This window comes from Saimiri boliviensis, chromosome 14, assembly GCF_048565385.1.
Source record: "Saimiri boliviensis isolate mSaiBol1 chromosome 14, mSaiBol1.pri, whole genome shotgun sequence".
Lineage (NCBI taxonomy): Eukaryota > Metazoa > Chordata > Mammalia > Primates > Cebidae > Saimiri > Saimiri boliviensis.
In genome coordinates this window covers 17,033,192-17,055,808 of record NC_133462.1, presented here as the reverse complement: position 1 = coordinate 17,055,808, position 22,617 = coordinate 17,033,192, and the positions used below count along the sequence as shown (strand labels likewise).

Here is a 22,617-nt window from a genome sequence, read left to right as displayed (position 1 = left end):
TCTACAGATATCTTCCCTGCCTGGAATTCTCTTCCCCTAGATAGGTGCATGCCTCACCCCTCACTTCCTGCAGCTCTTTAGCTCAAAAGTCATCGGATGCATTTCTTGACCACCATGCCAAAAAAACAAAAACCACTTGCCCTCCAAAATCCCTATCCCCCTTCCCTGCTGTTATTTTCTCCAAAGCATTTATTGCCATCTAACATTCGGAATGTTTGATGTCTATCTCCCCCATTAAAAAGGTAGGCTCCAGGAGAGTGGATTTTTTTTTTTTCTTCCAGACGGAGTCTTGCTCTGTCGCCCATGCTGGAGTGAAGTGGCGTGATCTCAGCTCACCGCAACCTCCGCCTCCCAGGTTCAAGCAATTCTGCCTTAACCTCCTGAGTAGCTGGGATTACAGGCGTGCTTACACCCAGCTAATTTTTCTATTTTTAGTAGACAGCGTTTCACCGTGTTGGCAGGCTGGTTTCTAACTCCTGACCTTGTGATCCGTCCACCTCGGCCCTCCGACGAGTTGGGATTAAAGGCGTGAGCCACCGCGCCCGGACGAGAGTGATTTTTATGTCTCGTACACAGCGGTATTCCCAGCTCCTAGAACAGTGTCTGGTACACACGAGGTGCACAAGTGTTTGTATGATGGGAGTCCAGAGTCGATCACTGTTCTTGGGGCTGAAAACGGGTCGAGGAAGCTTTTTTGGGTGCACAGGGGACTCTGGGAGTTAGCTAGGAATACAAAAGAGGGCACAGCCTGCGTGAAGGCCTTACTATGAGCCCTGATTATTGCGGTGCTCGCACTGGAGAAGGAGAAACCGAAAGCAAGTTTACGGCGACGGCTGCACCGAAGATGCTGGGAGGGCAGAGAGAGAGAGAGAGAGGGCCAGGGTCGCTGTTTGGACCGGCTCGAGAATCCAGACACAGTGCGCGTGCGCCGAGCTCCGGGGAGGGGGCGGGGCGGGGGCGGGGGCGGAGGCGGGGAGGGGGCGGAGGCGGGGGCGGGGCTACGTGGTTGCGTTACACGCCGCACGTCGCCGCGCGCTTGCGCTCTTTTCCACGTGCGAAAGCCCGGGGCTCGTGGAGTTGCGGTCGCCGCGGACTCCGGAGCAGCACAATCCAGGGCTCATGAAGCCAGGTCAGGCCGGGGTGGGTGTCCCGGGTTAGGGACGGAGGCCGGGCGGGAATCCAGGTGCCAGGCCAGAATCGGAGGAATGGGGCCTTGGCCTAGGGGGCAAGGGTTCTGAGCTTGGGTTCCGGTCTCGTGGGAAGGGGGATCCTGGTTCCGCCCTGGGATTCTGAGTCCAGGAGGTTTGGGGGTTTGTGACTGGCTTCGGAGGTCGTGAGTCGAAGGCCTTGGGCCTGGCATTGGGGTTCTTGACCTGGGGTTCGTCTCATTGAGGCCGTCTAATAGGGATTTTGGGCAGGAGGCGGCACTCAAGGGTCTTAGCTCGGAGTCTGGATCCTTGGATCTCTGGGCGTGGGTTTTGGGAATCAAGCTTGGGTTGGACATGGAGGGTTCCTGACCTTGGGTCCCGGAGCGGGGTTTGGGAAGCTTCTATTTGACCCGGTCGCTGCCACCGCCGCCATCCCCTTATCCCACAAAACCCAGCTTCTCCGAGTGGGCTGGAGTGGATGAGGGCTCGGCGCTTGGCCGTGTGCGGCGCTCTCTGGCTCACTTTCCCGCCTTCTGCACTTACAGGGGGGCGGATCCCCGGGGATGGAGTGGAGATGTGGGGCGTAAGATTTCCACCTCCGCGGCGAGACTTCACAAGGCCGGCATTAGGCCGGGGTGGTGGGTTGGGTGGTTGTCACAGGACATAAGTAGTTTTGCTCTTTCGATTTTCCACTAGATTTTGCTGAACCCACTCCTTTCATAGTGGAACGATGAGGGTCCTGGCTCTAACGGCAGAAGGGCCTCATTTCAGTGTTTCAGTTCTGGGTCAGCTTCTTAGCCTGCTGTGTGACTTTGGGCAAGTGGCTTTACGTCTCTGAGCCTCAGTTTTCTCATCAATAAAATGGCGGCAGTTAGGATTAAGCGACGTTAAAAAAAGTAGCACAGTGCTTGACTATTATATAGTATTGGCTCTAATTGTTACCTTTATCTTTCTCAAAGAGAACAAAATTAGGATCCCTCTCCGTGGTGTCTTAAGTGCTTCCTCCATTTCCTCGCCTGCCCAACCCCCACTCATTTGTGTGAGAACTTGCTTCACTGAGTTCGGAGAATTTTCCACCATGGCCCAAGGGGTCTGTTTTGCTAGTACAGGCTCTCTCTCTCTCTCTTTTTTTGTGTGTGTGTGTGTTTGTGTGGAGAGATGGGGGTCATTTGGCAGGAGACTTGTGAATCAGTGCCCTCCTCCTGAAGCGCCCTTTTTCTTCCGCGTTTGGGGATCTCCTGATGAAGTGGGGTAGGGAATGCTAGGCCAGGTATCTCTCCTACTGAGATCCTGGTTTGCCTGCAGGCATCCTGGTATGTGATTCCCTCAGGAATGGAGGATACCCCTTCTTCCATCTTTCCTTCATTGCGTGGTAGAATGTGAAGCTGTGGAAGTTGTCAGGTGTTAGCTCTTTAGTAAGGATTTTTAGTCTGAGTGAGAGAAGAACCCTTTGGGAGATTTTGAGCAAGGGCGTGGTGCAGTCTGACATTTTTAAAAGGGATTCTTGTTGCCTCGATGTGTGAAAGACTTCAGGGTGGCAAATGTGGAAGCAGGCACCTCAGTGGGAAGTTTGTTGCCGTAAGCTAGGAGATGGTGTGGTGGACCAGGATGGGAGCGGCAGATACGCTGACAGTTTTTCATGCTTTTGAAGACAGAACCGACAGATTGTATGTGGGTATGTGAGCAGAGTCAAGGATAACCAAGGATTTGGGGGTGTGTAACTGGAACGATGGAATTGCTGTTTTTGAGATACAGAAAGCTGCGGAAGGAGAGCAAATTTTAAATAAGGCGGGTTTGTGGACTCCCCTTGCTCCCTCCCCCCAAAAAAAACTTACTGGAAAAGTTTGTGTGAACATGTGTTTTCTCTGAGGAGTGGGTACTTTTGGTACATTTTCCCCCAAAAGCTCCAGGACCTGAAATGGGTTGAGATGTTGTGAGTATCTGGGACCGAAAGTTTACACTCATGCCCACTGTGCTGCATGCACATGCCAGCACTTCCCAGGACTTTTTTTTTTTTTTTTTTTTTTTTTTGAGTCTTGCTCCGTTGCCAGGCTGGAGTTCAGTGGCTCAATCTCCGCTGGCTCACTGCAACCTGCTCCTCCCAGGTTCAAGTGATTCTCCTGCCTCAGCTTCCCGAGTAGCTGGGATTACAGGCGTATGCCACCATGCCCAGCTAATTTTTGTATTTTTAGTAGAGATGGGGTTTCTCCATGCTGGCCAGGAGATCTCAATCTCTTGTCCTTGTGATCCGTGCCCCCCAGCCTCCCAAAGTGTTGGGATTACAGGCGTGAGCCACTGCTCCCAGCCAAGGATTCTTTTTATTAGGCCTGGGCTGAGAGTTTCATAAGCCTAGCTGTGGCATCTCTCCTAAATGAAGGTCCTGGCTTTGGACAACTGTAGGAGGGTTTGGGCAAGGAAATGATGAGATCTGAGTTGCCGTTTCAAAAATAGCACCTTTTAATTGCTGTGTGGAAAGTGGACTGTAGAGGGAGTAGAAGGTAAAAAGTCAACAACTCTTAATGTTTGGGAGTTTTGAAAATGAAACTGTTCATTTTACAAGAGCAAATTAGGAGTGGCTATGACAAGTTACATTTTCGTCTTTAATACCATTAAGGTACATGAAGAGGGAAGAGGGAACGCATTCCCCCGAGTCTGAATAATGATGGTCTAACTATGCGCCAGATAGTGTATATGTGGAGTGTTCTGTGTGTATAAGTCATTTAATCTTTGCAACCCTATACGATGGGCTGTGTGTGTGTGTGTGTGTGTGTGTGTGTGTGTGTATTATTATCATTTTTTGAGATGGAGTTTTCCTCTGTTGCCCAGGCTGGAGTGCAGTCATGTGATCGTGGCTCACTGCAACCTCAGCCTCCCAGGTTCAAGTAATTCTCCTGCCTCAGCCCCCTGAGTAGCTGGGATTACAGGCACGCACAACCACACCCGGCTAATTTTTGTATTTTTTGTAGAGATGGGGTTTCACTATGATGGTCAGTGTGGTCTCAAACTCCTGACTTCATGATCTGCCTGCCTCAGCCTCCCAAAGTGCTGGGATTCAGGTGTAAGCCACCATGCCTGGCCCTGTATTTGTTTGTTTGTTTTTGAGACAGAATCTGTCTCTGTCACCCAGGCTGGAGTGTAGTGGCACCATCTCGGCTCACTGCAGCCTCCACCTCCTGGGTTCAATTGATTCTTGTGCCTCAGCCTCCCGAGTAGTTGGGATCACAGGCACGTGTCACCACGCTTAGGTAATTTTTTTGTATTTTTAGTAGAGACAGGGTTTCACTCTGTTGGCCAGCCTGGTCTTGAACTCCTGGCCTCAAACTGTCCACCTGCCTGGGTCTCCCAAAGTACTGGGATTATAGGCATGAGCTGTGGCGCCCGGCCTGGCACTAAGTTTTCAAAACTCCGGTGAACCTTCCTTATGCACTAGGGTTGAGAGTGGCAATAACATTGGCGATCCCTCCATATGGGATTCTTGTGGTGAGTGATCAGCACTTCCTTGGTGATCTGACGGATCACCTACCTTCCGAACACACAGGATGCTTTCTTCTTGAGGCAGGGCCCACAGTTTAAGAATCATCAGCAGATGGTGCTCATTTAACATTTATTGAGCCCATACTTTGTGCCAGGTGTTGTGCAGGTTCTGGGGATGTGGTGGTGATCAAAACAATTAAAAATTCCTGCCCATTTGTAGCTTGAGCCTAGTGGGAGAGGCAGGTGTTCATAATATTACAAATGCCACGTGAGGAATTGAAGAGAAATAAATCAGGGTAAGGAGGTGTTAATAATATTACAAGTGCCACATGTGATAGCTGATTTGAAGGGAAATAAATCAGGGCAAGGGTACGGTGGCCAAAGTAGGCACTTCTGAGGAACTAACATTTCATCAGAGACTAGAATGCAATGAAGGATATAGTGAGCCGTGCACATGTCTGCAGGAACCGGCAGTGAGTGGGAACAGCACATGGTAAAGATTTAGAAGCTGGACTGTGTATGCTTGGTGGGGAAGAGCATGGGGCCCAGGATAGAGAGAATGAAGTCGGGGAAGTTAGCGTAGGCCAGATCCCTAAGATGATGGTTCTCAGTTGGAGTCACCTGGAGAGCTTTAGGAAGACCTTGTGCCCAGAACAATGAAATCAGAATTTAAAGCCTAAAGATTTTAGGCTTTGATTTCAGGCTTTGTAAGCCAGGGAAAGGTACTTTTAAAATTTCATTTTGGATGTAGTGGAAAACCAGTGGAGGGATTTGGGTAAGGCCATGGTGAGATCTACTTGCTGTTTTAAAACAGCACTTATTAGCTGCTGTGTGAAAACTGGGCTGTAGAGGGCGTAGAAGATAAAAAGTAAACCACTTTTGATTATGTTTGAGAGTTTTGAAAATGAAAACTATTCATTTTTAAAGATTAAATTAGAAATAGCTATTAAAAGATACACTTTAGCCTGGGTGCGGTGGCCCACGACTGTAATCCCAGCACTTTGGGAAGCCGAGGCGGGCAGATCACCAGAGGTCAGGAATTTAAGACCAGCTTGACCAGCTTGGTAAAACCCTGCCTCTATAAAAATAACAAAAAAGTGCAGCCATCCTTAAATGACCATTTGTTTTGCTTTTTCTTGTTTTTCCCCTGAGCAGAGAGAGACTTCTTTAAGCTTGGAAGCAGGGAGATGAGTTAGGGATGACATCATGCTGTATTTCCCTCTGTTTTGGGGTTGGGGTTGACACTTTAAGGTCAGGAGTTGGAAGACGTTTCTAGAGTCTAGGGGGCTCTGTTGTCACGGTACGCGCTCGTATGCAGGGCTCACTCTTCACAGTAGTTCATATTGACGTGGAATGAGTTCTGTGAATCTGCTATGCAACCAGGGAAAATAGAATATTAAGAGCAACCTGCATTTACTCATGGACTCCTCCCCGTCCCAACCTCATGTTAACATCTGCTTCCCATTCACAGATATCCTGAGTTTAGCATTTCTCATTCCCTTCCCCCTTTTATTGGGAATATGATTGTGGCTGGATGTGGTGGCTGATGCCTGTAATCCCAGCACTTCACGAGGCCCAGGCAGGAGGATCGCTTGAGCCAGGACCTGGAGACCAGCCTGGGTAACATAGTGAGATCCCCATCTCTTAAAAAATTTTAGCCAGGAGTAGCGGCACACACCTGTAATCCTAGTCCCTTCAGCGACTGAGGCGGGAGAATGGCTTGTGCTGCAGTGAGGTGTGATTCTACCACTGCTCTCCAGCCTGGGCAACATAGTGAGGCCCTGTCTCAAAAAAAAAAAAAAAAGCACTAAGCAAAAAAAAAATTATTATGATTTTAACATTTATTGGTCTGTTGTATGTAACTGAAGATCATATTCACGATCTTGATCCTGAATATCTTCTGTTTTGTTTGTCCATTCTGTCGATGGACATTTGCGTGAGTTCTGCTATTCTTTTGCTGTGGGCATTCCTGGAAATGTGTCCTGGTGCACACAGGCACGGGTTTTTTAGGTTTCTCCCTTGAGTGGTATTGCTGGGTACAAGGTTGTTTAACCTTTTAAGCTTCATTGCCCTGATTCCTGTTTCTGTTTTCCACCACAGGTTTCAGTCCCCGTGGGGGTGGCTTTGGCGGCCGAGGGGGCTTTGGTGACCGTGGCGGTCGTGGAGGCCGAGGGGGCCATGGCGGGGGCCGAGGTCGAGGCGGAGGCTTCCGGGGTCGTGGACGAGGAGGAGGAGGAGGCGGCGGCGGCGGCGGCGGTGGCGGAGGAGGAAGAGGAAGAGGTGGTGAGTAAGGTTGTCAAGGGGTTATGGAGGAGGCCTTGAGGCCGGGAGTGGGGAGGGCGGAGGTGCAGGATCTTCCTCTCCTGTCGTACCTCTCCTTTATAGGTGGAGGCTACCATTCTGGTGGCAACCGGGGTCGTGGTCGGGGAGGAAAAAAAGGAAACCAGTCGGGGAAGAACGTGATGGTAGAGCCTCATCGGCATGAGGGTGAGTGAGGAAGGCCAGAGCCGGCTGAGCTTCGGGGCAGGAAGGGGCCGGGGGTCCTCAGCCCGCTCTGATCCCCTCACCCAGGTGTCTTCATTTGTCGAGGAAAGGAAGACGCACTGGTCACCAAGAACCTGGTCCCTGGGGAATCAGTTTATGGAGAGAAGAGAGTCTCGATTCCGGTGAGACCTGGGCCCCTGTCCAAGAGCTGAGAGTGTAGCCAGTAGTCTGGTGTGTCTGCCCTCACCCTGTGTCCTGCACGTGACAGGTGGAGAATCGTCATAATATGTAAACCACACTGTCTGGTCCCTTCCTCACCCACCTTCTGTGACTCCCCACTGCCCTCAGGTTCGAGTCCTGACTCTTCACTGTGGCCTCCAAGGCCCTACACATTCTAGTTCCCCCTCCCTGCTCCCTGGCCCTGTCCCCTCCTGTCCCCCTGACCAAGTGCCCTCCAGCCACCCTGGCCTTGCTGTTCCCTTGCTCCATGGGAGGCTTTTCTTATCTGCTTCTCCAGGCTGCCTCACCCCACCCTGCGCGTCAAGGCAGCCCTCACCATGCTTCCCTGTCCTGTTGTCCCGTGTCGTTTTCTTTGAGGCCAGGGGCTGCCTTGGCCCTTTCCTAATCGCTTTACCTCTCCTGGCAATGTCCTTCCTCAGATAACTTGAATGGCCTGTTGCCTCCTTTGCTGGTCTGATTCGGAATCTGCCTTTCACCCCCTCCCTGGTCTCCTTTCTCCCTGTCACCTGCTCCTTGCCCTGCTTCCCAAACTTCGTATCTTCTTTCCTGGCTTCGTCTTCTCTCCTTGACACCTGTCACCATCTCATATGCAATGTCATATTTATTTAGTTGGGTGAATACTCACGCCTTCTGGGCAGGGATCCTTTGTATCCCCAGGGCCTAGAGCAGGGTCCGGCCCACAGTGGGTGCTGGCACAGTGCGTGTGTGTTGAATGAGTGCTGGTTTTACTGTTACTCTGTGTGTATTCTCTGTTGCTGCCCCTTGAGTCAGTGACCTCCATGAGAGGGCAGCGGCTACATGTGTCATGGTCACTGCTCTGTACTCACGTTGGGTTCTTGTGCAGTGATAGAACGGCCCAGTTCCTTTCAAGGGCCCCGGGGTTAAGGGCAGTGAGGTCCTGCAGAAGAGTCTAGCACTGACCTCCATCCCCATCTCTCTTGGTCTAGGAAGGAGATGACAAAGTTGAATACAGAGCCTGGAACCCCTTCCGCTCCAAGCTGGCAGCAGCAATCCTGGGCGGTGTGGACCAGATCCACATCAAACCGGGGGCCAAGGTGCTCTACCTCGGGGCTGCCTCGGGCACCACTGTCTCCCATGTCTCTGACATCGTTGGTCCGGTGAGTGGGTGGATAGAGTTGGGCAGGAGGCAAAGGCTGCCTCCCCTCCGCCAACCTAGAATATCAGGGTTTGACTGCTTGCCTGCGATGTGTGACTTAGGGCAAGGCCCTTTTCTCTCACGGTGCCTGCGAGTAAAAGGAGCAGCCTGAACCAGATAGTGTCGTTTAACCTTGCTCCTGGGTTCTTGGCCTCAAGGGAAGAGACGTGGGTGTGGGGTAACCAACCTTAGAGAGACAGCTGGGAGTATGGATACCAGACTATTTGATTTGATGGCCCTCTTTAAAAATGTTATGCCCTTAAAACCTGCTCTTCTGGTTTCTTTAGAAAGAACCAGGAGATTTCATGGTTTCTGAGCCTGCATTTCTGTGTGGTTGTATAATAGGCTTCCCATTTAAAGGGCCCCTGGCACCGGCATGTCCCACTCTTGGTACCCTTTGTTACTATACTTTTTTTTTTTTTTTTTTGGAGACAGAGTTTCCCTCTTGTTACCCAGGCTGGACTGCAATGGCGTGATCTCGGCTCACCGCAACCTCCGCCTCCTGGGTTTAAGCAATTCTTCTGCCTCAGCCTCCCAAGTAGCTGGGACTACAGGCACGCGCTACCGTGCCCAGCTAATTTTTTGTATTTTTAATGGAGACGGGGTTTCACCATGTTGACCAGGATGGTCTCGATCTCTTGACCTCGTGATCCACCCGCCTCGGCCTCCCAAAGTGCTGGGATTACAGGCGTGAGCCACCGCGCCCGGCCCCACTTTACATGTTTATAAGCTGTTGAGTGTAGTGCCTTAAAACCCTAGGCTTTGGCCAGGCGAGGTGACTCATGCCTGTAACCCCAGTACTTTGGGAGGCTGAGGCGGGTAGATCACCTGAGGTCAGGAGTTTGAGACCAGCCTGACCGATAGAGTAAAACCCCGTCTCTGCTGAAAATATAAAAATTAGCTGGGCATGGTGGCGTGTGCCTGTAATCCCAGCTACTCGAGAGGCTGAGACAGAATTGCTTGGACCTGGGAGGCAGAGGTTGCAGTGAGCCAATATTGTGCCACTGTACCCCAGCCTAGGTGACAGAGCAGGACTCTGTCTCAAAAAAAAAAAAAAAAACCTCAGGCTTTAATCAGGAAAGTTACCTAACCCATCCAAGCCTCAGTTTACCTCTCTGGAACACAGACTTGTGAAGATTAAATGAGTTAATTTCCATAAGGAGCTTAAAGCAGTGGTTGGCCCATTGTTACATCATCTCTGTGCCTTGCTTCCTGGTTTTAACCCTTTGTTGGGAGCCTAGGCTCTCAGATCAGGCAAATGGGATTGGGTACTTTTGCTACCTGATGAATAACCCTTGGCCAGTGACTTTATGTCTCTGGACCTCAGTTTATTCGTGTGTAAAAAGGACATGATAACAATAGTGGTAGGGTTTTGCTTTGGGGGCAGGAAGAGATGCTATATATAGTGTATGGGCCTACAGTAGGCCCTCCATACATGGAAACTAGCGTCATGACTGTTCTTTAATTTTTAATTCATTTTAGGATGGTCTAGTCTATGCAGTTGAGTTCTCCCACCGCTCTGGCCGTGACCTCATTAACTTGGCCAAGAAAAGGACCAACATTATTCCTGTGATTGAGGATGCTCGGCACCCGCACAAATACCGCATGCTCATCGGTGAGGGGCTGGGGGCGGCCCGGTGGGGTAGGACAGGCCACTGCAGGCTTCCTGGAAGAAGCCAGTAGACCCCTGATTTGGATGGAGTTGGAGTGGATGAGCAGACCTCTTGAGTTTGCAGGAATATAAAGGGGTAAGGGGAGCTAGGTGAGGCTGTGGAGGCGGCGGCTTGGCTTCAGAGTCTTGGAAGCTACCCTCGGAGGGCCAGCCTCCTTTCCTTCAGTCTCTTCCCCATCTCCTAGGTCTCCTGTACTTCTTGCCTCCTGTATTTAGTACATTGCCCCCTGCATACAAGCCTCCTTTGCAGGGGGAGGTCCTTATCGTTGTCCGGTGAGAGCATATCCCAGAAAACAGAAAGTGAGCATGGCTTGACCCAGAGGTTTTAAAACACATTCAAAGGTATAACGTAAAAGTTGAAAAGCCTTATGAACCACCCCCAAGAAGTAATTGATGGGAACAATTGGATGTCTGCTTTTCCCAAGTTTTAAGTGATCAATTTTCATTATACCATCTTTTCATTTTTAAAAAGTCACGCTACCTTACACGTTATTTTTCATTCTGCATATTTTTCCTTCTGTGAGATTTTCTTTTTCCCATGTACTCGCACCGTCCCCCTTGTCCTGCAACTTGTTTTCATTTCACAGCCCTGCAGACACTCTTGCCTGTAAGTGCGCATTTACTTTTACTTGTCTTTTGATGACGTGTCTGTCTCCCCACCAGACCTGGGAGCGTCTCGAGGGCAGGGTCCGGGTCTGACTCGTCTCTATGTCCCCCACGCCCGGCCCAGGGCTGGCCACAGAGTAGGTGGCAACCATGGTTTACAAGAAAAGTGAATGAATGATGTGACTGTGGGTTTTGGATCATTTTGGGACACTGTGGAGGGAGGGGGACCAGTGGAGGTGGGGAGTGAAACTGGAGGCAGGGAGAATCTCCCAGGAAGCTGCTGGCGATGGGCATAGGCCCCATGGGAGGATCCGGGATGATCCCTGTGACTCCAGCTTTTAACTGCAACCCCTTTCTCCTTAGCAATGGTGGATGTCATCTTTGCCGATGTGGCCCAGCCAGACCAGACCCGGATTGTGGCCCTGAATGCCCACACCTTCCTGCGTAATGGAGGACACTTTGTGATTTCCATTAAGGTTCGGGGTTTGGAGGAGTCTAAGATGGGGTGGCAGTGCTCTAAGGAGGTGTCTTCTCTATCTATGTCAAATGGCCACCCAAAACAGAGGGGCCAAGTCTGCAAAACTATAGCTTTGGATTTAAAGAGGCAGGAGAGTACAGTGGTTAAGTGCAAATTGAGTCTGACCATCGGAGTTTATTTTTATTTTTTTTATTTATCTTGCATTGGAACCATCTGAGTTTAATTCCAGCCTGCTGTGTGACTGAGCAAGTTACTTAACCTATATGCCTCAGTTTCTTCGTTTGTGAAGTAGAACTATTAGTCCAGTGTTTTTCAGGGTAGATGACAGGATCAAATTGGTCAATATATGTGAAGTATTTAGAAAAGATCCTGGCATAGCATAGATGATAGATGAAAGCTAGGTGCGTCTTTCTCAACATTATTATTTGGAAATAACGGAGAACTCTCCCATGTACCCTTCACAAGGTTCACTACTGTTAGCCTTTTGCTACATTTGTTTTTTTATTCTCAATTCCATTATTACTACTATTAAAGAAGAGGAAGTAGAAATAAACCAAACAATACTGGGTGTAAAATTTAAACACATGCTTTTAGATAAATAGGACAGTTTAAGGCTTCCTCCTTCAAATCCAAAACAAATTAAAAACTTTTTTTATTTTGAATTTGATACAGAGTCTTGCTCTGTCACCCAGGCTGGAGTGAAGTGATGCAATCTCGGCTCACTGTAATCTCCACCTCCCAAGTTCAAGCAATTCTAATGCCTCAGCCTCCCGAGTAGCTGGGACTGCAGGTGTGTGCCACCACACCTGGCTAATTTTTGTATTTTTAGTAGAGATGGTGTTTCGCCATGTTGCTCAGACTGGTCTGGAGCTCCTGAGCTCAGGCGAGCTGCCCGCCTCAGCCTCCCAAAGTGCTAGGATTACAGACATGAGCCACTGCACCCAGTCAAAAACTTTTAAGTTTTTTTTTTATCACGTTTCCTAAACCCAAGGGTCTTAGCCCATTTTGTGCAGCCATCACAGAATGCCGTAGACTGGGTAATTTATAATGAATGGAAATTTATTTGGCTCCCAGTTCTGAAGGCTTTAAAGTCCAAGATTGGGGGTCTGAATCTGGTGAGGGCCTTCATCCACTGGCAGAAGGGTGAGCAAGATAGAAAGGGGGCATAATCATCTTTTTAATCAGGAACCCATTCTTGTGATAATAGCATTAGTCTATTCAGGAAGGCAGAGCCCTCATGACCTAAATCATCTCTCAACTCTTGCAACAGATGAACTTTGGGGGACACATTCGAACTGTAGCACCAAATTTTACTTGAATTACTAATGAAAACATCTGGTTTAAAGAGCACACAAAAGGAAGACAGTGCAAAGCCCTGTTGTAGACATCAATCAGTCCTTTCTCCTCTGCAGGCCAACTGCATTGACTCTACAGCCTCAGCCGAGGCCGTGTTTGCCTCCGAAGTGAAAAAGATGCAACAGGAGAATATGAAGCCACAGGAGCAGTTGACCCTCGAGCCATATGAAAGAGACCACGCTGTGGTCGTGGGAGTGTACAGGTGAGCAGGGGCCCAGCAGTGCACCAGGACAGACATCTCTGTCCCTTGCACCCCGAGTGCCATGATCATGGGGACCGTTCTTCATCATCTATCTTCCTCTCACAGGCCACCCCCCAAGGTGAAGAACTGAAGTTCAGCGCGGTCTGGATTGCGAAAGATGTGTGTTGATACTGTTGCACGTGTGTTTTTCTATTAAAAGACTCATCCGTCTCATGTCTGCTGCTCATTCTGCTCCTTGACCTGTTGACACAGAGCGCATGCACCCTTGGTCAGTTTTGCGGGGTTGGTAAATTCTCACCCGGTCAGTCATAGAGCGCATGCTCCATTTCTAGCTGTCTCTTGCGCAGCCGCAGCCTGGATTTCGGTTCTAGGGTGGGATTGGTAGCTCACTGCGCATGCGTGCAGGTAAGCGGCTGTCACACGCAGGCGAAGTGTCAGTCTGGGTCACGTGAGGGGAGCGGAGAGGGAGGGATGGGGGCGGAGTCCAGGGCGTGGGGGGGCCGGTTTGTTGTGGTCGCCATTTTGCTGGTTGCATTACTGGGTAATCGGGGCCCTGGCTTGCCGCGTCCGCCGGATACCCTCAGCTAGTGAGCAGGTCTGAGCTCGGGCTCCCCGAGCAGTTTGAGTGCCCTTGCCCGCTCCCTCAGGTAATGGCGCGGGGACGGGTGGGGCAGCACGCACTTGCTGGGAGGTGGGCAGGACGGGACCCGCCCTGCCCGCGTCGCCGCGAGACTTAGCACGAGGCCGATGGAGGAAAGGAGGGGGGTGGCGGGCAGGTGCGGGCCCTGCCTGGCTATTCATAGTTGAATTCTTGGAACGGGCCGAGCCCGAGGGAGCCGTTTCAGGAGGGAGGCTGGGAGGGGGTAGTCAGGCCCCACTCCCGCCCTTTGTTTGGGCTCGGCTCCGCGGGCCGCTTCATCGTCGCCTAGCAACATCTGCCCTAGGCTGTGATTGGCTGAGCTCTTGGCACCAGCGACCAATGGCATAGTTGTTGCCATGGCAGGTGTAGATTGCCAAGCTCAGTTGAGCCCCGCCCGCCTGGTCTCGGCTGGCCCAGGAGGGCCTCCTGGGTTGGGGGCGGGACGCTGGGGTCCCTAGGGGCTGGTGGCCACTCAGGGCGGGGCGTGGCCCGTAGGGTGAGGGTTAACTTGCCCCTCCCCCGTCCACCTGCTCTACTCTTCCCCCGCATGCCCTGGGCTGACCCTTGTCCCCTCTCCCCGCCCCCGGTGGCAGCGGCGGCTGCTGTTGTCACCCACCGGGCCGCCTGTCCCGCTTGCCCTCCCCGCCGCGGGGCCGGCCGGGCCAGGGACAGGCGGCCACCTTCGCAGCACCGCCACCGCCGCCATGCTGGCTGCTCGCCCACCCCACTGGGGGCCCCACCGCGCCCCAGCCCCCCGTGGGCCCCGCGCCAGTCCTGACCCGGGTAGGGGGTGGGGGCTGGGAGAAATGGTCCCGGTGTGGGAGGGCCCCAGAAAAGGGGTTGTTTTAGGGGGAGGCCCCAAGGGTGGAGGAATCGTGGAGTGGCAAGGCATGGAATAGGAGAAAGGGATTTGAGATGGGGGAGAGAATGACATTGCCCATGGGGAGAAGATTTTTGCAATGACTAACACTCTGGGAGGAGAGAACCCTATGTGATATTTGGGGATTTGGCTTTGGGGCCCTCTAGGAGTGGACACAGTTATGGAATGACCCTGGTATAAAGAGGGGTGCCTGGAGAAAGGTGTCTGGTAGGAAGAGGCAGTGTGCATGTGCGTGTTTGTTTGTGTGTTGGCGGCGGGGACAAGGAAGCAGTGTAGGGGAGAAAAGAATGATCACTCTAAACTGTGGGAAGAGACACTTCCCCCTTCTTCCATCAGGAGGAGTAGGCCTTGATTGGGATGGGGTCTTGGAGTAATATGGGGAAGCAAGCACCCTGTTGGGTCAGGGGGTACTGGGATATGGTACCGGGAGACTATCTGGAAGGCTGGTTCCTGATGAGGATCTGATATTGGGAAGTGGTCTTGGCATGATACGGAGAGGGTCCCCTGGGAAAGGTGTGCCCCTGTGGATGAGAATGCCGTAGAGATAGGACTCTGTTCTGTAGAGGTTCTCAGGTAACCTTGGTGTGGTTGGGAGGTCCACAAGGATGCTCCTGTGTTTTTAGGGGTCTGTAGAGGACTCTGCTGTGGTTTGGGAGGGGAAGACTCATGTGGTTTGGGAATCCTGGAGTTTTCTGGGTTGAGGGAATCTACTCAGAAGGATAGATCTTGAAGTAGTGGCCCTTGCTGTGCTGTGGGCTGAGATCCTGATGTTCAGTGAAGTCTACAGAAGGGTGGGATCTTGTGTGAGGGGCCCTGGGGAGGGTCACGACTGGTAATGAGAAAGGAATGAAGCCTGCTCCTCTCCGCATACTGTCTGTGGTTTCTATCTTTTTTTTCTTTTCCTCCTTCAAATTACTGGTGTCTTCCCGTCCTCCTTTCCTTGTGATGGCTCATACTGACCCCTGCCTGGCCCCCAATTATTGTCTTTTATGTGTTCTCTTTGTGCTGCCTTCTTCATTTACTTGATCATTACTTGTCGAGAGACTGCTGTGCTGCCCCTCACTTGCTGTCACTTCTCTGTGCCTTCAATACATTGCTACCTGTTGGTCCATTGCGCCCTTTTCTTCATGTCTCTGTGCCCTGCCTTTCTCATGCCCACCTCTTCCCCGCCTGGCATTATCCACATATCCCCTTGTTCCATGTTGTTTTCCCGCCTCCTGCCTGCTCTCAGGTCTCAGCGGCGGTGGCAGCCGAGGTGCAGGATGCAAGAAGGCGCCCCCCGGCCGGGCTCCCGCTCCAGGCCTCGCTCCCCTGTGGCCCTCTGAGCCCACCATGGCCGTCCCACCGGGCCATGGTCCCTTCTCTGGCTTCCCAGGGCCCCAGGAGCACACGCAGGTACGCGTTCAGCTGGCTCCTCACCCGCCTGGTGGTAGGGGGAGTCTGGGGATAGACGGGTCTCCAGACCAGAAGGTAATGTGGTTGCCCAAGTCAGTCTCCTGGGTGCATAATGGGTCCTCTGGGATTGGGAAATAACAGAGGAGTTGCAGGCAGAGTCAGGGTTTGGAGAGGCTGGGTTCAAAGCCTGACCCAGTGGTTAAATTATTTAGATTCTCCATACTTGAGTTTTTTATTCCGTGAAATAGGCCTAACAAGGATACCTACCTCACAGGGTTGTTGTGAGGATTAAATGAGTTAATGGTATGCATGTAAAACACCTAGAACGGTACCCGGCACATAGTAAATACCCAATAAATGCTCACTAAGAAGAGAAGTTCAGAGTGAAAGATCTGGAGTGGGTGAATGGGGGAGGGGGGTTGGGTCTAAAAGGTCTTGGGGCCAACAGGTGCAGGGCAAAGCTCTCTAAGGCTAGAGGCAGTGAAGGCAGTGACATGCAGAGCTTGAAGCAGGATGGAGTGGGAGGTCCAGGGGCCAGATCCAAGAGGCTTGGGGTGAAAGAACTGTGCAAAGACTTGGTGGAGGTATGGGTTGGGGCCCAGGGCTTGAGGGTGAATTGAGATAGAGGGACTTCAGAGGATACCCAGAATGGCTGGCTTCATAGTGAAGAATGGGGAGGAGCAGAGCCCAGGTTTTCCATGTGATCTCTCCCACTGAGGTTCAGAAAGGAGTGAAGGTGAGGGGCGAAAGGTCAGGATTCACTCATTCACACCACAGACCTCTAAGAGCATCCAGTGTGTGCCAGACCCTGCTGCAGGCACTGGAGGCACAGTGAGAAACAAGAGGAAGTCTCAGCCCTGGGGTACTTTCTTTCCTGGAGGGGTAGAACAAATACAGACAGCAACCAAATACATGATGTGCCAGTCACCCATACGGTTCTCCCTCTTGAGGTTGAGGGTGAAGGCCCGTCCTCAGTGCCCACCCCTCCCCCTGCCCTGCAGGTATTGCCTGATGTACGGCTACTGCCTCGGAGGCTGCCCCTGGCCTTCCGGGATGCAACCTCAGCCCCACTGCGTAAGCTTTCTGTGGACCTCATCAAGACCTACAAGCACATCAATGAGGTGGGCAGCGGGTGGAGGATCCGGGGCTGGGTGCCGAGGGTCTTGGCTGCTGGCATGAGTCACTCACCAGTCCCCGTCTCCTGGCTGGGCAGGTGTACTATGCGAAGAAGAAGCGGCGGGCCCAGCAGGCGCCACCCCAGGATTCCAGCACCAAGAAGGAGAAGAAGGTCCTGAACCATGGTTATGATGACGACAACCATGACTATATTGTGCGCAGTGGCGAGCGCTGGCTGGAGCGCTACGAGATTGACTCGCTCATTGGCAAAGGCTCCTTTGGCCAGGTGTGGGACACCCCCCTCCCACCATGATCCAGGGCCCCACTAACATCGACCACACATCCAAGAGTTCAGTGGCTTCAAGTCCCATGCTGGGCCACTCAGCCTAGCCCACTTAGCTTCCCTGTGCCTCAGCTGCCTTTTCTGTAAAATAGTTCAAATAACAAGATGCAACATAAGGTGGTTATGTTATTTCAAGTCCATTGTTTAAATCAGTGCCTGACTAATGGTGCGCACTCAACTGTGAAGTATTCATAGTGTTACCGGTGGGTCTCCTTGCCTAGAGGGAGGAGAATGGTGCCTGGCTCTGTCCTGCCCCCACCCCTCCCTTTGTGACATGTTCTTCCCCAACAGGTGGTGAAAGCTTATGACCATCAGACCCAGGAACTCGTGGCTATCAAGATCATCAAGAACAAAAAGGCCTTCCTGAACCAGGCCCAGATTGAGCTGCGGCTGCTCGAGCTGATGAACCAGCATGACACGGAGATGAAGTACTACATAGGTGAGGCCTGGGACTGGCAGGGCTCTGGGCACCTGGGATAGCGGAAGCTGGAGCTGGTAGGGATGGGTCACCCCCTGCCCCACGCTCAGGAGGAAGCTGGTGTCTTCAGAGCAGGGTTTGGTCTGTGCTTCGCTGACATCAGTGATTCTCCTGCTGCTTTGATCAGTTTTGTCCTATTTACTTGTTAATGATCAGAGGTTACTGAGTGCTCACCAAGGGCCAGGCTCTCTTAGAGAAGCACTTTATGTAAGTTAACTCACCACAGCCCATAAGGGGAAAGGCGTTATTGCCAGCATCTTGAAGGTAAGAAACCTGGGCTTCCATTCTAGTTCTTAAATTAAAAACAAAACAAAACAAACAAAAAACACCCAGCAGACGCAGTGCCTCACACCTGTAATCCCAACACTTGGGGAGGCCGAGGTGGGAGGACCATGAGGTCAAGAGACCAAGAACATCCTGACCAATGTGGTGAAATCCTGTCTCTACTAAAAATACAAAAACATTAGCTGGGTGTGGTGGTGTGCGCCTGTAGTCCCAGCTACTTGTGAGGCTGAGGCAGGGGAACTGCTTGAACCTGGGAGGTGGAAGTTGCAGTGTGCTGATATTGCACCACTGCACTCCAGGCCTGGCAAAAGAACGGGACTCCGTCTCAAAAAAAAAAAAAAAAGTGAAGAAGTAAAAAAAAGGAACCCAGGCATTCAGGTGCTGTCACTTGCATGAGGTGGCAGTTTGTACTCATTGAGCTATATAATTTGATGAGGCCGTGGACTCCAGAGCTCTTACTCTTAACATCTATGCAGTCTTTTCTCTTAAACTGATTCCTTCTCGTGGACATCAACATCACATAGCATAATCATAAACGGCAAGTAGATTTTAAAATTGTTGCGTTTGAAAGGAAAACATATATTCTTTTTTTTTTTTTTTTTTTTGAGATGGAGTTTCACTCTTGTTACCCAGGCTGGAGTGCAATGGCGCGATCTCAGCTCACTGCAACCTCCGCCTCCTGGGCTCAGACAATTCTCCTGCCTCAGCCTCCTGAGTAGCTGGGATTACAGGCACGCATCACCATGCTCAGCTAATTTTTTGTATTTTTAGTAGAGACGGGGTTTCACCATGTTGACCAGGATGGTCTCGATCTCTTGACCTCGTGATCCACCTGCCTCGGCCTCCCAAAGTGCTGGGATTATAGGCTTCAGCCACCACCGCCTGGCCGGAAAACATATATTCTTAAAGTAAATGGAAAACCAGTCTACTTTGCCACAAAAATGAATACAACTGAGATGAAAGCAGTGTTAGGAAATAAAACAAGGAAGTGTAGTGAAACTCTCTTTGGTAGTTGGAAGGTTTCATAGAGACTTGGATAGAGAATTAACTTCCTTCGTGAATCTAATTGTTAGATAAAGAGATCCTGACTGGCCGATGGTACCCATGGGCACAGCACAATGTGGCTAGTGCTCTAAGAACGCCGTGTGACCCGAGGCCACCACCTGCCCTCTCTGAGCCGTTTCTTCTCTGTTGGTCTATTTCCTCCCCTCCCTCTCAGTGCACCTGAAGCGGCACTTCATGTTCCGGAACCACCTGTGCCTGGTGTTTGAGCTGCTGTCCTACAACCTGTACGACCTCCTGCGCAACACCCACTTCCGTGGCGTCTCTCTGAACCTGACCCGGAAGCTGGCACAGCAGCTCTGTACGGCCCTGCTCTTTCTGGCCACGCCTGAGCTCAGCATCATTCACTGCGACCTCAAGCCCGAAAACATCTTGCTCTGCAACCCCAAGCGCAGTGCCATCAAGATCGTGGACTTCGGCAGCTCCTGCCAGCTTGGCCAGAGGGTATGGGTTGGCCCTGTCCTGGGGGCAGGGCTTATGATTTGGGTGGGGCAGGGCCAATTAGCAGGCTTAGGGGCGGGGCCAGGCTGGGATGGGATTATTAGGAGCTGCTGGAAGTGACTGATAGTGCTTGGGGTGGGGGTGTGGGTATACTGCCAGCTACGATGGGAAGAGTGAAGCCTGAGGGGACAGGGCCCATTTTGAAGCTGCCAGATGTGAGCAGGGTGAAGTTGGGTTGGGTTTGAGCCAGGAGGGCTGCTTGGGTAAGTTTTTGTATCCTGTGTTCTTAAAGCTGGGGATGGAGGTGGAAGGCTTCAACTTTGCAGCTCTATGTGAGCTGCTGCTGAAAGTGACCATGGTATAGGGCTTGTGGAATGTCAGCCTCTGCCTGGTGATCCAGAAGGGCCCAGGGTCAGGGTTGGGGGTAGAGATCAAGCCCTGTCTAGGCCAGCAGACTCCCCAGGCTGGTAAACAAGATTGGCTCCCAGAAAATTGGTGCTCACAATGGCAGGATTTGGAGCCTCAGTCCCCAGTTTGGCAGCAAGAGGCCTATCCTCCGTTGGGTCCTCTTAGCTTTGGGGATGTCAGTGGGACCAGTAGGGGAGGCTGGGACCCTTGACGATTGCCCTTTCCCCAGATCTACCAGTATATCCAGAGCCGCTTCTACCGCTCGCCTGAGGTGCTCCTGGGCACACCCTACGACTTGGCCATTGACATGTGGTCCCTGGGCTGCATCCTTGTGGAAATGCACACCGGAGAGCCCCTCTTCAGTGGCTCCAATGAGGTGTGCACCCAGGAAGGGGTGTGCTGGAGGTGGAGGGGGTGGAGCCCGGCTGGCCTGATGACTCTGACCCTGCCTGCTCACAGGTGGACCAGATGAACCGCATTGTGGAAGTGCTGGGCATCCCGCCGGCCGCCATGCTGGACCAGGCGCCCAAGGCTCGCAAGTACTTTGAACGGCTGCCTGGGGGTGGCTGGACCCTACGAAGGACAAAAGAACTCAGGAAGGTGCGGCCCCTGCCCCATGCCACTTCCTCCCACCCTGCTGGCCCCTCACTCACACTTGGGGCTCTCTCCCCCTGCTCCCTCTCCCTTGTGTCTTTCCCTTCCTTCCTCTCCCCTTTGTCTGTCCTTTCCTTCCTCCCACGCCCACCCTATCTCCCCTCTCTCCTTCCCACCCCACAGCTCTTCTTAGCTTCTCTCTTTCCACTTTCTCTCTTGTGCCTCTGTTTCCCCGTGTGTGTCTTCCTGCCCCTCCTGCCCACTGACGGCCACTCTCTTGCCCCCCCTCCCACCCCCTCCCTGCCAGGATTACCAGGGCCCCGGGACACGGCGGCTGCAGGAGGTGCTGGGCGTGCAGACGGGCGGGCCCGGGGGCCGGCGGGCGGGGGAGCCGGGCCACAGCCCCGCCGACTACCTCCGCTTCCAGGACCTGGTGCTGCGCATGCTGGAGTATGAGCCTGCCGCCCGCATCAGCCCACTCGGGGCTCTGCAGCACGGCTTCTTCCGCCGCACGGCCGACGAGGCCACCAACACGGGCCCGGCAGGCAGCAGTGCCTCCACCTCGCCCGCGCCCCTCGACACCTGCCCCTCTTCCAGCACCGCTAGCTCCATCTCCAGTTCTGGTGGGTGCCCAGGTGCCCAAGTGGGGTACAACAGGGGTAGGGGCTGCTCAGGTTTGGCCTGTCCTGGGTGACCTTGTTGCTGGGTGTTCACACAAGAGCTCTGAAGCTGCCTGATCCTAAACTCTAAGATGACGTGTGGGGTGGGAGAGCTGTGACTGGCCCTGACACGATCTGAAATTGGGCTTGGGCTCAACCTTGAAACTGATTTTGACTCTCAAACCCCAAACTGAATTCCAGCCTGGTTCTTCAAATGGGCTCTGATCTCGAAGCCTAAACATCATGGGCCCTGAACTATACTCACAATCATCCCAAAACCCACTCACCACCTTCCCTCACATTATGCCGCTTCCCCTCTCCTCCCTGGCATTTCCAGGAGGCTCCAGTGGCTCCTCCAGTGACAACCGGACCTACCGCTACAGCAACCGATATTGTGGGGGCCCTGGGCCCCCTATCACTGACTGTGAGATGAACAGCCCCCAGGTACTGGGGCGTTGGAGGTGGGTGATGGGGTACCTGGGGCTTAAGGACCCAGGACTCCATCACCCATGGCTCCTTTGCTTTTTTAGGTCCCACCATCCCAGCCGCTGCGGCCCTGGGCAGGGGGTGATGTGCTACACAAGACGCATCAAGCCCCTGCCTCTGCCTCGTCACTGCCTGGGACCGGGGCCCAGTTACCTCCCCAGCCCCGATACCTTGGCCGTCCCCCATCACCAACCTCACCACCACCCCCGGAGCTGATGGATGTGAGCCTGGTGGGCGGCCCTGCTGACTGCTCCCCACCTCACCCAGCGCCTGCCCCCCAGCACCCGGCTGCCTCAGCCCTCCGGACTCGGATGACGGGAGGTCGTCCACCCCTCCCGCCTCCTGATGACCCTGCCACTCTGGGGCCTCACCTGGGCCTCCGTGGTGTACCCCAGAGCACGGCAGCCAGCTCATGACCCTGCCCCCTCCCTGGGGCCCCTCCTGAAGCCATACCCCTCCCCCCCATCTGGGGGCCCTGGGCTCCCATCCTCATCTCTCTCCTTGACTGGAATTGCTGCTACCCAGCTGGGGTGGGTGAGGCCTGCACTGATTGGGGCCTGGGGCAGGGGGTCAAGGAGATGGGTTTGGTCGCTCCCTCCCCACTAAGGACTGGACCCTTGGCCCCCTCTCCCCCTTTTTTTCTATTTATTGTACCAAAGACAGTGGTGGTCCGGTGGAGGGAAGACCCCCCCTCACCCCAGGACCCTAGGAGGGGGTGGGGGCAGGTAGGGGGAGATGGCCTTGCTCCTCCTCGCTGTACTCCCAGTAAAGAGCTTTCTCACATGCCTGCCTGAGCGTTTGCAGGGCCTCGGCTTCCCTTACCCGATCCTCAGAGCCATGGTGGGGAAGGGGATTTGGGGAGGGGGTGCTGGAGGAGCTCTGTGGTGTGGAGACGTCTCTTGTGGGGAAGCTGTGGCTCCTGGGGCAGGCATGGGGCTGCAGGTCTGGGGCGCCAGCATCTTAGATTGTGGATAGGATCCTGGCCTACATTTGCCTTTTCCGGGGCAAACAGAC

General features: G+C 52.9%; 2 protein-coding genes across 7 annotated transcripts; both read left to right on the top strand.

Moving 5' to 3' along the window:
* Positions 1–1,025: 1,025 nt before the first annotated feature.
* FBL (fibrillarin) lies at positions 1,026–13,029 on the top strand. Its single transcript, XM_039465864.2, has 9 exons — positions 1,026–1,129; positions 6,723–6,905; positions 7,008–7,109; positions 7,194–7,288; positions 8,294–8,464; positions 9,985–10,117; positions 11,144–11,256; positions 12,671–12,816; positions 12,922–13,029. The coding sequence occupies exons 1-9, from the start codon at positions 1,120–1,122 to the stop codon at positions 12,944–12,946; spliced, it is 978 nt and encodes a 325-aa protein (XP_039321798.1). The 5' UTR covers positions 1,026–1,119; the 3' UTR covers positions 12,947–13,029.
* Positions 13,030–13,285: 256 nt separating this feature from the next.
* DYRK1B (dual specificity tyrosine phosphorylation regulated kinase 1B) lies at positions 13,286–22,388 on the top strand. Of its 6 annotated transcripts, none has more exons than XM_010330980.3 (12): positions 13,286–13,463; positions 15,568–15,731; positions 16,733–16,852; positions 16,945–17,133; positions 17,482–17,629; positions 19,173–19,459; positions 20,094–20,240; positions 20,324–20,464; positions 20,766–20,801; positions 20,886–21,081; positions 21,455–21,561; positions 21,648–22,388. In XM_010330980.3, exons 2-12 carry the CDS (start codon positions 15,669–15,671, stop codon positions 22,017–22,019), a joined length of 1,806 nt encoding a protein of 601 aa, XP_010329282.1. In that variant the 5' UTR covers positions 13,286–13,463; positions 15,568–15,668; the 3' UTR covers positions 22,020–22,388. The 6 variants fall into 6 exon arrangements, with proteins under 6 accessions (XP_010329282.1, XP_003943192.1, XP_003943193.1 ...); XM_010330977.3 differs by lacking the exon at positions 13,286–13,463 and adding an exon at positions 13,962–14,239; XM_003943143.4 differs by having other exon boundaries at positions 20,766–21,081.
* The last annotated feature ends 229 nt before the right edge of the window (positions 22,389–22,617 follow it).